Source organism: Marmota monax, unplaced genomic scaffold (genome assembly GCF_021218885.2).
Source record: "Marmota monax isolate L192 unplaced genomic scaffold, Marmota_monax_Labrador192_F-V1.1 WCK01_AAM20220418_F8-fsc00161, whole genome shotgun sequence".
In the NCBI taxonomy this organism is placed as follows: Eukaryota; Metazoa; Chordata; class Mammalia; order Rodentia; family Sciuridae; genus Marmota; species Marmota monax.
In genome coordinates, this window is record NW_026693511.1 from 2,248,021 (window position 1) to 2,262,258 (window position 14,238).

The window sequence follows — 14,238 nt, forward strand, 5'->3', positions numbered from 1 at the left end:
ACTGCATGGAGACTTGGGAAAAGATATACGCAAACATTGTTGATGGAAATGCAAATTGGTGCAACCAATCATGGAAAGCAGTATGGAGATTCCTTAGAATACTTGGAATGGAACCACCATTTGACCCAGTTATCTATAGTTAATACCCAAAGGACTTAAAATCAACATACTATAGCAATGCAGCCATATCAGTGTTTATAGCAGCTCAATTCACAATAGCTAAGCTATGGAACCAGCCTAGGTACCCCTCAACAGATGAATGTGGTATATATACACAATGGAATATTACTCAGCCATAAAGAAGAATGAAATTATGGCACTTGCCAGCAAAAGGATGGAACTGGAGGCTATCATGCTAAGTGGAAAAAGCCAATCCCAAAAAACCAAAGGTCAAATTCTTGCCATGTTTATGCCATTCATACCTCATCCTAGTATGTGGATGCTAACACACAATAAGGGTGGAGGAGGGAAGAATAGAAGTTCTTTGGATTAAACAAAGGGGAATGGAGGGGAGGGAGGCAGGATGGGAATAGGAAAGACAGTGGAATGAATCAGACATAACTTTCCTATGTTCATATATGAATACATGACCAGTGGAACTTCACATCATGTACAACCACAAGAATGGGATCTTAATTAGAATAAATTATACTCCATGAATATATAATATGTCAAAATATACTGTCATGTATAACTAAAAAGAACAAATAAAAAAAATTTAAAAAGAATGTATTAGCTGGGTGTGTTGGTGCATGCCTGTAATCCCAGCGATTTTGGGAGGCTGAGGCAGGAGGATTGTGAGTTCAAAGCCAGCCTCAGCAACTTAGAAAGACCCTATCTCAAAGTAAAATATAAAAAAGGGCTGGGTATGTGGCTCAGAGGTTAAGTGCCCCTGGTACCAAAAAAAAAAAAAAAAGTATTGTTGGGGTTGGGGATGTGGCTTACTGTATGGCATGTGCTCAGCATGTGCTAAGCATAGGTTCAATTCCCCAACACTCCCCACACTCTGCAGAAAAGTAGCGAAACTATCCAAAATATTTTAAGTCATTGAATTAAGCTAAGAAGCTCAAGTGTAGGAGAACATCGGTGCTGTTTCATTTAAAACCTCCTAAGGTAGAACTTCAACCACCTGCATCAACCCTTCTTGGCTCACTGTCCTGCCAGGTAGGTCAGGGGTTCTACTGGGCCAAGATTGCTGTCCATGGGTATGAAGAGAGTATTTTTCTGTGTCTTTGCCCAAGTGACTGCAGGAAAGGGAGGCATGTGTTGGAAGTCCTGAGCCATTGTTGTGCAGAGAAAATCTGGTTTAGGTCACTGTGGCTATGTGTGAGAAGGGGATCGGGGGAGCAGTTTAGGAGGGAAGAGCAAGGCACCCTGGCCTGCAGCACCCTGGGTTAGCATCCTGGTTAGCACCCTGGGGAGTAAGACTAGCATAACCATGGGCTCAGCTCCAGGAACGAGGCCCAGGATGGCGGAGGGTTTCATCCAGAGGGGAGGGTGAAGTGGGAGAGTGAGTGGACAGGATCCCTGCAGATGGGGGAGGGAAGAGCCCAGGAGACCGAGGGAGTTGGGAAAAGAGTTTGGGAGCTGGCCAAGGACAAGGAAAAGCTAAGCCCAGTGAATCAAGGCCACGGTGGCCCTGAGATCCCCAGACCACCTCAGTAAGGTCAGGCTGGCCCTGAGATGCCCAAACAAAGCCAAGCTGGCCCTGAGACAGTCCCCCACCACACACACCAAGAACCAGACTAGCCCTGAGACATAAACCTGCAACCATCGACAAGGCCAGGCTGGTCCTGAGACATCCCTCCCCACCCCTGACAATAGCAAGCCCAGGCTGCCTCTAAACTCTCCCCGTTGTCCTGATCCTTGACAGCCCAGGATCTTAGACATGAGCTGTCAATAGAGTCTCTTATCTGAGAATTGTGGGCAGCAACTGAGTGGCAGAAGGTGTGTGGGGGGGTTGTCACCTGGCTCCTACACCCTGTTTGGATGTCCCTAGAAGTTTGTGGGACCCTAAAGTCTTCCCAGTTTTTGGAACAACCAGATCAGAAGCCTGGTTGTGCTGTGCTTGTGAGGGGCATGTTACAGATGTCCAACTGCTTTCAGGCTCCCACAGTTTCCCTGGGCCCTTTCCACAGAGCAGAGCAAGCAGTGAGAGCTGGAGCAGAGGCCCACACCTCGACAGTGCTGTCTTCTCCATGACTGACACCAGGTGGCCCTGCCCCTGCCTGGCTGACTTGAATCTGCCCAGAGGGCTGGTGACCCAGCTTCCACCTGGTCCAACCCCCACCCCAAGGAGGGAAACTGAGGACAGATGGAGTGCAGGAGGTGAAGGCAGCACCCTCTTTTGCCTTTTTAGGATCCAAGCCAGCCCACTGTTCCCCACATTGTGGGCTGCACTGCACACCAGGACAGGGCGCACGATTCTGTGTGGAGTCCCTCCATACATGTTGCCCTTTGCAGCCAGAGGCCAGGGATGCAGAGATGGAGGGTTAGGCCCCAGAATCCTGTGTGCATCTCAGGCACATTCTGCCCATGCCAGGGTCACATAGTCATAAGGACTGAGGGCCAGGTAGTGGACAGGCAGTGGTGACACCAACAATATAGCAAGTTCTTCCAGAGGCTTCAGTGTGTGCGCGAAAGTTGGGTTTGGCAGTTACCCTCTGGGAGGCTCCACAGGGAGGGTAGAGATGGTGGGAGAGGGTGTTCCCAGCACTGTATCACCCCCCACCCCCCAGGCCTGCCTGCTCCACCTCTTCCCTCAGCTGAATCAGGGAGTCACTACAGGGACCTTAGGATTACCAGTCCCTATGGGAAACGGACCCATAGAGGGGCAGGGGCTTTCCCAGGGCCTCACAACAAACTCTGTGCCCAGTTGAGTGGACGCCAGATGACCCGCCCATGGACTGACACACACGCCACACATTGGCAGTGCAGTGATGGGCCCTAATCACAGTCCCAGGGCTGGCTGGGGCCCCTTTGTCTCATGCCAGGAGGAACTATTTATGGATTCCAGTTTCTGTTTATTCTTCTTGCAAAAGCATTTTTTGAAATATTGAGATACCGAAAGTCCACACAAGCCATGCTTATATTTCCAGAATTGTGCCATGGGCATTTGGACTCTGGCCAGAGAACAAATGGCCAGCAACCCAGGGACCAGCCCCTCTGAACTCAGAGAGGGGTTGGGGGAGACAGGCAGTGATCTTTGGTGGCCTTGGTGCATCTTCTTGGGAATAGAAGTGACACAGACATGGGAAAACTGGTTCTTTTGATTCCAAGAGTAAGAGGGAGCATTTTTCCACTTTTCCTGATGACTATGGATTTTGAGAGGTAGAAAAGAGCAAGAATTCCCAGTGCTGCTTCCTCTATCCCTGTTCATACCCCATCCTAATGGCGCAGCCCTCTTTTTTTTTTTTTAACTAGGGATTGAACCCTGGGGGCACTTGACCACCGAGCCACATCCCCAACCCTCTTTTGTATTTTATTTAGAGACAGGGTCTCACTGAGTTGCTTAGTGCCTCATCATTTCTAAGGCTGGCTTTGAACTTGCGATCCTCCTGTCTCAGCCTCTCGAGTTGCTGGGATTACAGGCATGTGCCACTATGCCTGGCTGGCCCAGCCCTCTTTCCCCCTTTAAAAATTAAAACAAGCCTCAATCTGCAAAATTGGCCTCCATTTTAAGGGATCCCCATGATCCCTGGTGGAACCTTTAGGACAGGGTGTGAGGTGTCCAGCTCAACATGGCTAAAACTGTTCTAGAATAGTAGAGTGTCTCCATCCACTATTTCTAGAAATAGCTATTTCTAGGTCATCCCTGAAGAAGCTGGCTTCCCAGCTGCTCTGGGACTCCTCAGGGACCTGCAAGGCTTTCTGCCACAGAGGAAGGTGTGAAAGCCTTCCAGGTATCATTGTCTTCCAACCTGATAGTTCTGCTGAGCTTCTGGAAAATTCCCAGGGCAGCCACCTCTTGCCATAGGCCACAACACTAGTCATTCTGTCCTTGAATGGACCAAGCACTTTTCAGCCTCAGGGCCTTTGCGTTTATTGTGCCCCTGCCTAGCAATTTATTCCTGGATGACTCCAATTTAGCATTCCCATCTTAATTCCAGGCTTAAGGTGATACTTCCTGTGACCTACAGGCTTTGTGTCATCACTGTGCTCATTACCATCTGGATTTTGTTAATTTGTTTTTTATTCTCCCCTTCCTATGGCCTAACCCCTGGGAATGTAACCCATAGAGTATGGATTATATCTGTGAGATAACTATGTGACACATAGTGAATTATATCTGTGAGATCACTATGTGACATATAATGAATTATATCTGTGAGATCACTATGTGACACATAGTGAATGTTCATTAATTAAAAAAAAAGAATGGTCTAGTTAGGAATGCAAAATAGGAATGCAAAATACCAGCCAGTTGTTGAGGAACCTATGAGGAGGCGCTGGGTCCTCTTAGGATCCAGGTTCTCATGCCTCGTTCCTCTCCTCCCATACCTGAGGTAGACATCACTAATTGACTATAGCACATTTGACTCCATGGAGCCTGGTCAGGAGGTCCAAGCTCAGATTCTCAGAGCCACTGGCTGTCATGGAAGGCGAGGGGAGAAGGACCAGGGTGTGAAGTGCACGGTGTGAGTGGGCTGGCAGCTGAAGGGGACTTGACCTTGAGGACTTCAGGAGTTAGAAAGGCATTCTGCAGGAGGTGGCAGGGTAGAAATATGCTGGGGCAGAGGAAGAGGGAGAGGGACAATTTGGAAGGTTAAGTCTTGGAAGTAAGAGTCAAGTTGTCACATCCCTGAGATAATAAAATCCCCCTGTGTGGAGAGGAAGGCATGTGTCAGGCTGGCTGGGAGGCCCACTTGCCTGCTCCCCAATCGGATTCCCAGTGTGGGTCCAGGTGGAGCCTCTGGTCTGCCAGCTGGAGGGAGAAGCTAGGGGTAACTGGTAAGGAGGAGTGATGAATGAGCAATGCTGAGAACATACCAAAACAGGTTTCCTGTGGGTGAGATGGCAGAGGAGACTCACTTGCTTCTTTATAACTGCTCCTTCAAGACCCCGGGTGTGTGTCATGCTGCCTGATGCAGCTGTTCTTGACACCAACCACCTCTCTGACCCTCAACATCAATTCATCTTCCCTCCCTTTCTTGGAGCCACCCAGATGTTTGGAACAAGTCTCCCTTCTCCAAGAGACTATAAGAGCCATGAAGGAAACCTCTGGTGGCTGCAGCTGATCCAGACCTGCCTCCTGCCCTGTGGGCAGCCTCCTCAAAGACAGCTAGGTGCCTTAGGACCTGGTTTTAGAAAAAGAGCATGCAATGTCTTATACTGGTGATAAAGCCATTCACAGTCATGGAGCAAGCTTGAGAAAGACTTGATAAGGAGAATTGGAGAGAAGAGGAGTAAAGGGCATGAGAGAAATTGGCCAGTGGGGGTTGACATGCTGATTAGCATTTAGGTGGGCATCTGCTTGATTCTTTTACAGGTGTGTATGTGATTACATGCAGATACATGCACATACATAACAAATCTGCACATACATGCACATGCACACACACAAGGCTACATGTTTGCACATGGATGTGTTGTGCACTAGGTGATGCCTGCCTCCAAGAGCAGCTCTGCTCCCGTGGGGTACCTGTGGAAACCTCTCTGCTACCATTCTCCTTTTCTTACCAGTGACCCTGGCCTTTCCTCCAAACATAAGCGGACACTCTTTGTCACCTTCACCATTATTTTTGCAGATTTCACAGGTGAAAATTGATGACTCAGGACTTGATGTGTATTTGTTGCCATGAAGCAACTTGCTCCTTGGCTGGTGGGGCTTTTCCTGTTACTTCCTTTCCCCCTCCCTCTCCCCATCTTTCTCATCAGGGTATCAAGGTCGTCCTCACATTTTCTTGCTTTGTGCTGGTGTGTTCTTGAAGGCAATCCTATGCTCGGATGGGGTGGGTGTTAAGAGCCTTGGGTGAGGAAGGTATTTGAGTATCATGACCCATTTCATATCAAGTTAACACCTGCTTGAGCCCTGCCGTCGCCTCACCCCATCTTTCCTGGGTGTCTGGAAGCCTATTTTCTGACTCTTCAGGCAGATGCTCTTGAGCCTTTCTGGGTCCACTGCTCTAGAAATGAGGCTCTGTTCTCTACCCCATGCCATGTCCCAGCCTCCCCACCCTGGATGTGTCCCTCACTGTCCCCTGTGTATGTGCACAGGCCTCCCTGGGTACAGAGGCCTCTCCACACTCCTGGATCAGGAATCCCACATTACAATCTAAGATCTGACACTACCTCCCCAAACAATGACGTCCCCTAACCCCCAGTTCTCACATACCCCTGGGGGCAGGAATGATTTCTGTGGAGAGGTCCTGGGCATTGCTTTTTTAGCAAGTTCCCGGTAAGTGGGTCAGTTTGAGAGCTTCTGTCTGAGAAAGCCCCCAGCCAGGACTTTCTGCCCCCCCCCCCTTTTTTTTTTTTTAACCTCCTGCATCTCTGACAGCCCTGAGATGCTCTGAGTATTGGCGGTATGGACTGGCCACTAGTTCAGAGTAGCCGCAGGATGCAGATTTTCAGGGGATATCAGAATTGTCTTGGCCTCTAGGAAGTAGAAGTAGATGAGAGGATCTTTGGAAGCCTCAGGTGAAAAAGGTATAAATCCATCGTGGCACCTTAATGTGTTTCCCTAAGGAGCACATTCAAGGGAATGAATGTGCATTATTAGGAATGATGGAAGCTGCCTTCTGCTGTGGCTGCCACTCTGGCAGGAACCCCCTCCAGCCCTGACCCAGGAAGCTGGACATGGGTAAGACAAACATGCAGACAGGGCCAGTTGCTGTAGATTCACAGCTAGACTAGGTGCAGATGGGCAGATGGACAAGAGTGTCTAGCCACCACAGGGGCCCGTTGAGGAGCCTCCCTTGGCCCCTCCATGGACTCCTGGAACATCAGGAGAAAGCAGCTCTATGATCAAATGCCTTTGAGAAACACACCAGTGTTCCCTTCAGAACATGACTGCCATACCAGGGGCACAGGACTGAGATGCAAGTGGGCTCTCTGCTCTCTAGCCACACCCTATGGGGACAAGGTGCTTTTCTCTATTGCTCACAAAAGCATTGTGAGGACTAGAAGCATTTCCAACCCTGCTTGCACCTGAAGATGCTGAGAGTGCAGCCTTGAGCAGGTCCCAGCCTGTGAGATGGCTAGAAATTATATCCAAACTGCATTGGGGTTTGGGTTGGTGCCAAAACAGATAACAGTTCCACTGTGGGGCACCCTGCATATGCTCCTCATCATGATGACCAGTGTGGGTCCTGGGGTAGGTACACAGTCAAGAATGAGGCTGGGCTGTGAGCAAATGTGGGGCAGGGTGAGGGTGTCTGTGACGGAGATAGAGGACAGTGGTCTGGGCTATCCTGCTGCTTAACCTCCCCTGCCCAAAAGGCTCTGCACCTATGAACAAGGCACATCACGTCTCCCTCCCTGCAAAGTGGAGAAAGGGTTATGCCAATCTCAGTGGTTCTTCTCATCCCTCTGGTCTTCCTGACCTCTGTTGTCCCTGAGTTCACAGCTCATTATGGATCTGCATTAACCCATAGGCAAGCCTCATCCTGAGCACAGCTTCAGTTATGCCTCAGGCCTGAGGCCTACCTAGCCTGAGGCTAAATATCTTTTGCAAGGTTCAGCCTCAGAGCCCCTGTCTTGGCCTCTTCTACCCCCAGGCTCTGGGACCTGCCTGAGGTGGTGCTGAGTCACAGCCATGAGGTGGCCCAGACTGGGTGTCGAACTGCCTCTGGCCTAGAAGAAGGGCCACTCCTTGCCAGTTTGTGCCACTCATGTCTTTGATAAAAGGCTGAATTCCCTGTGGAGCTACTTTTCTGGGCTCAGCCAAGGTGGGCTCTGTGCTCACTAGGATGTGGTACCCATGCCATAGCCTTCTGCAAGGCCCTTTCAGCCTTTGCTGTCAGATATCTGCTTGCCCCTCTTGGTTCTGCAATCTATCCAGTCCCTGTACACAGCAGAAAGGCAGCAGGGAGGGCTGAACCTGTGGGATAGCTGTCGTGGCTGTAGATACTAAAGGATGTGCCGAGTTCCTTCTCCTAGCCTCTTGACAGGAGAGCAATGAAGCCCTGAGCGCAAAGAACAGCTGCTGTCCTGAGCAGTCAGTGCATTAGTTATGGTTAGTTACACACGTGGTTATATACACGTGGTTAGTTGTGTATATATACACCCAGGGCGATCTCACAGCTCACCCCTAATTTGTTATCACCTCAGGATGATATCAAGGGCAAGCTGAGGCCATAGGAAGAGGCCCATGGAACACTTGCTGCCCCACTGGGTAGTTCATTCAGGCAGAACAGTTCCCTCTGTGATATGGGGAGGGTCATCAGAAGGATCAACTGACCCCATTTATCTTCCCAACAAATAACCTTTTGTTCCAGTATGGCCTAAAACCATTAGTTTCTTGTTTGCTTAGAATATTATCTTCCAAAGGGGAGTTTTAATGGTACAGTGTTAGGGAAATTTCAGAGCCTTATGGGTCCTCTCTTGACATCAAGTCTACCCAGTGGGCAAAGTTAGCAGTTGGACACACCTGCCCTGAACTTCAGGAGTGCTTGGGTGTGAGTGCAACAAGGCCATAAGTGACAACTTCTGGGGGCACTGACATCCTGCAGTGTGGCCTTTAGTGAGGACTTGGAGGATGTGGCTTTGGGCAGGGGGGACCTCTCTGCAGACTGGCTGTGTATAAGAGGCTTGGGTCCGGACAGAGCTGGAGCTGCAGAAGGCCCACGTGGAGCATGGAGCTAAGATGTCTCTAGAGCTCCCCTAGTGTTTGATTCATTCCACTTCAAGTTTCACCAAGCCGCTTTGAGTTGGCATCATGGGCCTGGCTTTATTCTTGGGAACTGATAATTCAAACAGGTACGAGGTCACCTGGCAGATGGGGTGTCCTGGGTGAGAAAGCAGGCCAGAGTTAGGAGCCAGAGCCCCACTGTTACCTGGCCCCTCATCCTGAGCCTCAGTCCCCATGTGCTTATATCCTCCTTAGGGTCTTTGTGAGCCAGCAGGTGAGTATGATCCTGTCAGTCCCCACTGTGGAGCACTAGGAATCCCGCTTCCTCTGTTCTGCAAGGTCTGCTGCCTGCCTTGGGCCACCTTTCATCCTCCAAAATCCACTGGGCACTTCCTGCCCCAACTGGCATCTATATCTTTTAAAGGAGGGAGCAGGTGTTTTCACCAGAGACTGCCTTTGTTCTTCAGGGGATGAGAGGAAGGCCCAGGTACCCAGTGTCCCTAATATACTCCTGCCTGAGTTGGCTTCTGGTTGGAGGTGTGGCTCCACTAGACCTGGAAGGACCCTGGGGCTCAGACAGCTTTTGCCCATCCCACTAGGGTTCTCATTTTTTCTCCTTCAGATGTCTCCCTTCCCTTCCCTTCTCTTTCGTCTCTCCCTCCCTCCCTCCCTCCCTCCCTTTCCTTCCTTCCTTTCTTGTGCTAGGCATGGAACCCAAGGCTCCGCAAGTGTTCTACCACCAAGCTACACCCTCAACCCTCTCCTTCAATTTTCTTAATGTAATTGTTTTGTACTTATGTACAGAGAAGTGCGTAAGTCAGAATGTTCAGCTCTGTGATGTTTTTTTGTGTGTGGGATAATAGGCACCCGTATTCAGCTCCCTGGCCCCTCGGCCCCTCCCAGCCCCTTCCCTCTAGTCTGCACCTCCCAGCCTCCCCACGGAGTAGGTGCCTTTGCCATGCTAGATATGGATGGGGTCCTACTTCAGTATCTGTGCCTAGTTTTTTGAATTCCACATCATGGTGGTGAGACTTGCCCTTGTGTATGTATGTCTGTCATTGTTTATCCTTCTCTTGGAATGTTTCATTGGCCAATTCCAGCTTGGCAGGAATCTGGTCTTCTGTGGAGGACGCCTGGGTCCCTTGTGCAGAGCTGATGTGTCTCTTCTTGTGAGTCTGTGAGCATTTCTGCCAGGCCTACAGGGCCAGGGTGGAACTCCTGGGTCTGCACATGCTCAGCTCTCATAGGCATGGTCAGCTGTGTTTCCATGTGGCTGTCCCAGTGGCGGAGCACCAGCAGCTGAGAGTTTCAGTTGTGCCACCTCCTCATCAGCACTTGGCATTTTCTGCCTTTTCAATTTTGCATTGCAGTGGGTGTCCAGGGATTCCACCGTGTGGTTTTAATTTCCCTCCCCCTGATGACTAATGAAGTTGAATGTGTTTCCTTAGGTTTATTGCCCTTTTGTGAAGTATCCCTTCATGGCTTTTGCCCACTTAAAAAAATTGGGTCTTCTGACTTTTTTGACATTCTCAGTTCTTTATTATTATGTATATGAGTCCTGTGCTGGATATATACACCTATATCTATATCTATATTCACATTCCATATCTATAACCTTATCCCTATCCATATTCCTATTTAATTCTATTTATATCCATATTCATATTTCTATCTATATTAATATTCCTGTCTACATCTGTACCCATATTCCATATCTATATCCATATCCACATCATATCTGTATCCAAATATATATCCCTATTACATTTGTATATGCATGTACATATCTATATCTATGTCCTTATCCATATTCTTATCCATACCTATATCAATATTCTTGGCTATATGCATATCTGTAGTCATATATATATCCATATCAATATCTGCATCTACATCCATATCCATATACCACATCTATATCCTTATTCCACATCTTTATTAATATCCATATTTGCATATACACAGACGTGTGCATACATGTATTACACAGATAGGTATTGAGTGCTTATATGTGTGGAAATGTTAGTCACTGTGTTGTAGCAGTAAACAAAGATCCTGTCTTCATGGAGTTCACATTTTTTTAGGAGCAGGCTAACAAGGGAGTGTCAGATTGAATAACCACAAGAAAAAATGTTCAGTGGAGAGGAAGAATTGCTAGGGTAGAAGGAGACATTGTAAATATGTCACTGGAAAGGTGACAGAGACCAAGGTCTCTGAGTAGCAGAGACCTGAGGGAGAGTATCCACAGACACCAGGGGAAGTATGTTCCATGCCAGGACTGAGCAGTGAGAGCTGAGGTCTCAGGTGGGAGTGGGTCAGTACAGCTGCTGAACTCTGGTTTTGATTATGATCAGGGCAGGAGACATTGGAACTTGTGGACAGAGGAGGGATGGGACCTGACTAAGATTGTAATGGGGATCCTTTGCTTGCAGTGTTGGGGTAGCAAGTGCTGACATTTATTAGGAGCCTGCTGCTATGGTCCAGCCTCTGATCCTGCACTCATGGGGATATACTGGGCCACTGTTATCCCAGAATGAGGATTTCCAGCCCTTCTTCAGAGGTGCCTCTTATGGTTAAAGATGGAAACACTGTTCCAGGTCTCATGTCCAGCCCCTGTTGCCTGGAGGAAGGAGGGGGTGTCTCCTATGTATCTTATCTTTCCAGAAGTCCTGGCAGAAGTCCACTAGCCACACCAGACTTTGCTCATTCTCTACTTTCTGAAGCTGATGAAGTGGAGGTCCCACATTAGTCTTCACGTGCCCTCCCGGAAGGATAGTCCCACCCACAGCTTCAAGTAGAAGGATAGCTGGCAGGGGTCAGCTCCCCTGTCATCAGACCTTGGGCACAAGGAAGCCTGAGGATCAGATGTACACATGAATGCTCAGGTTATACTTGTGAGCAAAGGAGACAACTCTGTCTGCCAGAAACCAGGACAGAGGTGCTCTCTTTTACTCCAGGAGAAGCATCTTACCTTTTTGAGGTCCTTGGGCAATACTGGTGATATCTGTTGATGGGAAGCGACTGGAACAGTATAGGAAGACAACAGGGGCTAAACACCCATCACCCTCCTCTAGATTGTCATGCTCAGAGAGGTAGAGGGGAAGGCTTGCATGTAGCAGCAGGGCTGTTGACTGTCCACATAGACTTCCTGAGGCAATGCCATGACCATCATAGGGACCAGAGATCCTGCAGGGTCATGGGACAGGAATGAGGAAAGCAGGGGGAGGATGCCTAAAATTTACCCCAGAGGTAAGACTAAGACTCTAGGTTTTACCTCTCTTGGAACTCCAGAGTGGTCTGAAGAGATGGGATGGCCATGTATGCCCAAGGGCCTGAAGGCCCAGATGTTAACCACTAGTTAACAGCAGAGGCCACTGTGAGCTTTTATCTGTTGGATGGCTTGAAACAATATGCCATGACAGAATGGGGAAGAGGACAGTGTGAAAGTTGGTGGTGAAGTGGTGGAGATGGTGGCTGCACCATTTCTGCCTGGAGTTTTCCCCTAACTGCCTACTTGTAGGGTGCTGTATCATGAGGTAAGAATAGTGCATTCTCTGGAGCCATGAGAAATGGGGTCCAGCCCCAGGACTAGCACTGACAGAAATAGAGGAGGTCAGCAAATGGACCCAGCACAGTCCTGAATTCCTCAAGACAGAAATAACTTTCCATCAAGACAGCCTAGTGCCTAATTGTGCTTCTGGTAAGGGAGCAGACAAAGGAGAAGGAGGAACTGGGAGGAGAGGTATCTGTCCTGAAGGCTGCCAGGCACAGAGCCTGCAGGGGGTGGGTGAAGGATGTGAGTTCTCCTGAGGTTGTCTTGGCCTCTCTCTGGGCATCCCCTGTTCTTCTCTGTACCATTCAAGTTGAGAGCATCCTTTTCCTCCCTAGTGGTCCCTCAGGCTGCCAGCTCTGCCTTCCCCAGAACCTGGCTTCAGCTCCCTCTCTGGTTTAGTCTCTGCTTCTTTAATCCAGACTTCCCGGCAGGTTGCTCCTTGGCTGAGTCTGGTTTCTGCCATCCAGAGTCTCAAGAGCTAGGGTTGGGGCCTCAGAACACGGTGGAAGGGAAACCAACCACCTGACAGGATTTCTTCTGAGTGCTGGGACTCTTGGGCGCGGGATGACACCTCACTTTGCCACCTACCTCGGGGATCCTTGGGGTCTCTCAGATTAGCCCTCCCGCAAAAGCAGCTGCTTGTTCCCGGTGTTCACTCAAGGAAATGGAAGGACAGCGAGTTCTGTGAAATGCTTCAGGCCAGAGCTGTGGGAAGCGAGTGCCCGGTCGCGGGGGGCATTCAAACCTAATGCTGCCTGACACCTGCTGTAGCTTTGTTGGGATGTCTATGATGAGGTGAGGTTGGGAGTGGTAAGAGAAAAAGAAAAAAGAAGGAGGAGACCGGGGCGCTGGAGGCCCTAGTGAGCCGGATGTCACCACCACTACCGCCTCCCCCTGCGCTGAGTCCCAAACGGCATGATGCTCCCAAACTTAACCTCAGGACCATACGCCCTGTCCACACGGTGCCCTTCTCTGAGCGACCCCCAACCCCGTCCCTTGCTAGCAGCGTCTGCGGCTCCGCTGTTCAGGGTCGGGTCAGTGCAGTCGCTCTGCGGGCTCCGCCCCTGGGCCAGCCCCGCCCCTCCGCCTGGAGGTGGCTTTGAGGGCGTGGGGAAGTCCACCAGCTGGGGGGCGGGAGGCGGGCTCCAAGCTGCCGGGAGAAGAGTCTCCAGCAGTCCGACGCCTGCCGGGTCGGGGACAATACCTGGAGCAGGCAGCCAGGATGTTTCTGGAACCCCAGGTAGGGCTGCGGCTTGTGGCAGGCGGAGGGCGGCAGGGCAGGGAGGCGTGGTCCTGGGCGCGCTCGCAGGGCAGCGCCTTTTCTACCGCAGGACTGCGCGCTGGGGTTCCTGCGCCACTAAGCTTCGGGAAGCCGAGCACCTGTCTTTGACAGGGCTGGAGAACCACTCTCTCTAGGTGTCTCCACTGGGGCACTTGCCGCTCGGCGGGCCGCGCCCAGGCTGCCGCTGCTTTCCTGGCTTTGCCTGCTGATGCTGATGACTGCCCATGCTGGAGCAGCGTCGGCAAAGCTGGGAGGGAAACAGGTGATGGTGAGGGGCTGCTCAGCGCAGGCACTGTCAGGTTCGCGAGGAGTTGGGACGACTCTGGATCCTTTCCCGGAATCGAGGGGCCCCAGAACCACCTGTTTGGCCCAAGGAGGAGGTGCCTGGAGAGGGGGTGGTCTGTGATGAAGTGGGCACGTGGGAGGTGTGTATGCGTGTATGTGTGATGTGTGGGCGAGAGTGAGGGCGTGTTTTACATATGGGATGTGTGAGTGAGAGTGAGAGCAAGGGAGAGGCGGTTGTGAGGGCAGGGTGGTGCTTGCAGGAGTCCACCTTCCCCTCCCTGTCAAGGCAGATGTATTTAAAGAATGGAGCCCAGCAGTGGGTTTTCA

The 14,238-nt window shown here is 50.4% G+C and overlaps 1 protein-coding gene across 4 annotated transcripts in view; it reads left to right on the forward strand.

Moving 5' to 3' along the window:
- The window catches only part of Rasgef1a (RasGEF domain family member 1A), a 78,525-nt gene that overhangs the window by 33,865 nt on the left and 30,422 nt on the right, over positions 1–14,238 (forward strand). The window contains exon 1 of one of the 4 annotated variants that reach the window (XM_046458394.2): positions 13,438–13,584. The exons of the other annotated variants lie outside the window; for them this stretch is intronic. Within the exon in view, the coding sequence (XP_046314350.1) occupies positions 13,567–13,584 (18 nt within the window). The 5' untranslated portion in view covers positions 13,438–13,566. Of the gene's footprint in view, positions 1–13,437; positions 13,585–14,238 lie in introns of those variants that run through there. 4 annotated transcript variants of the gene reach the window in all.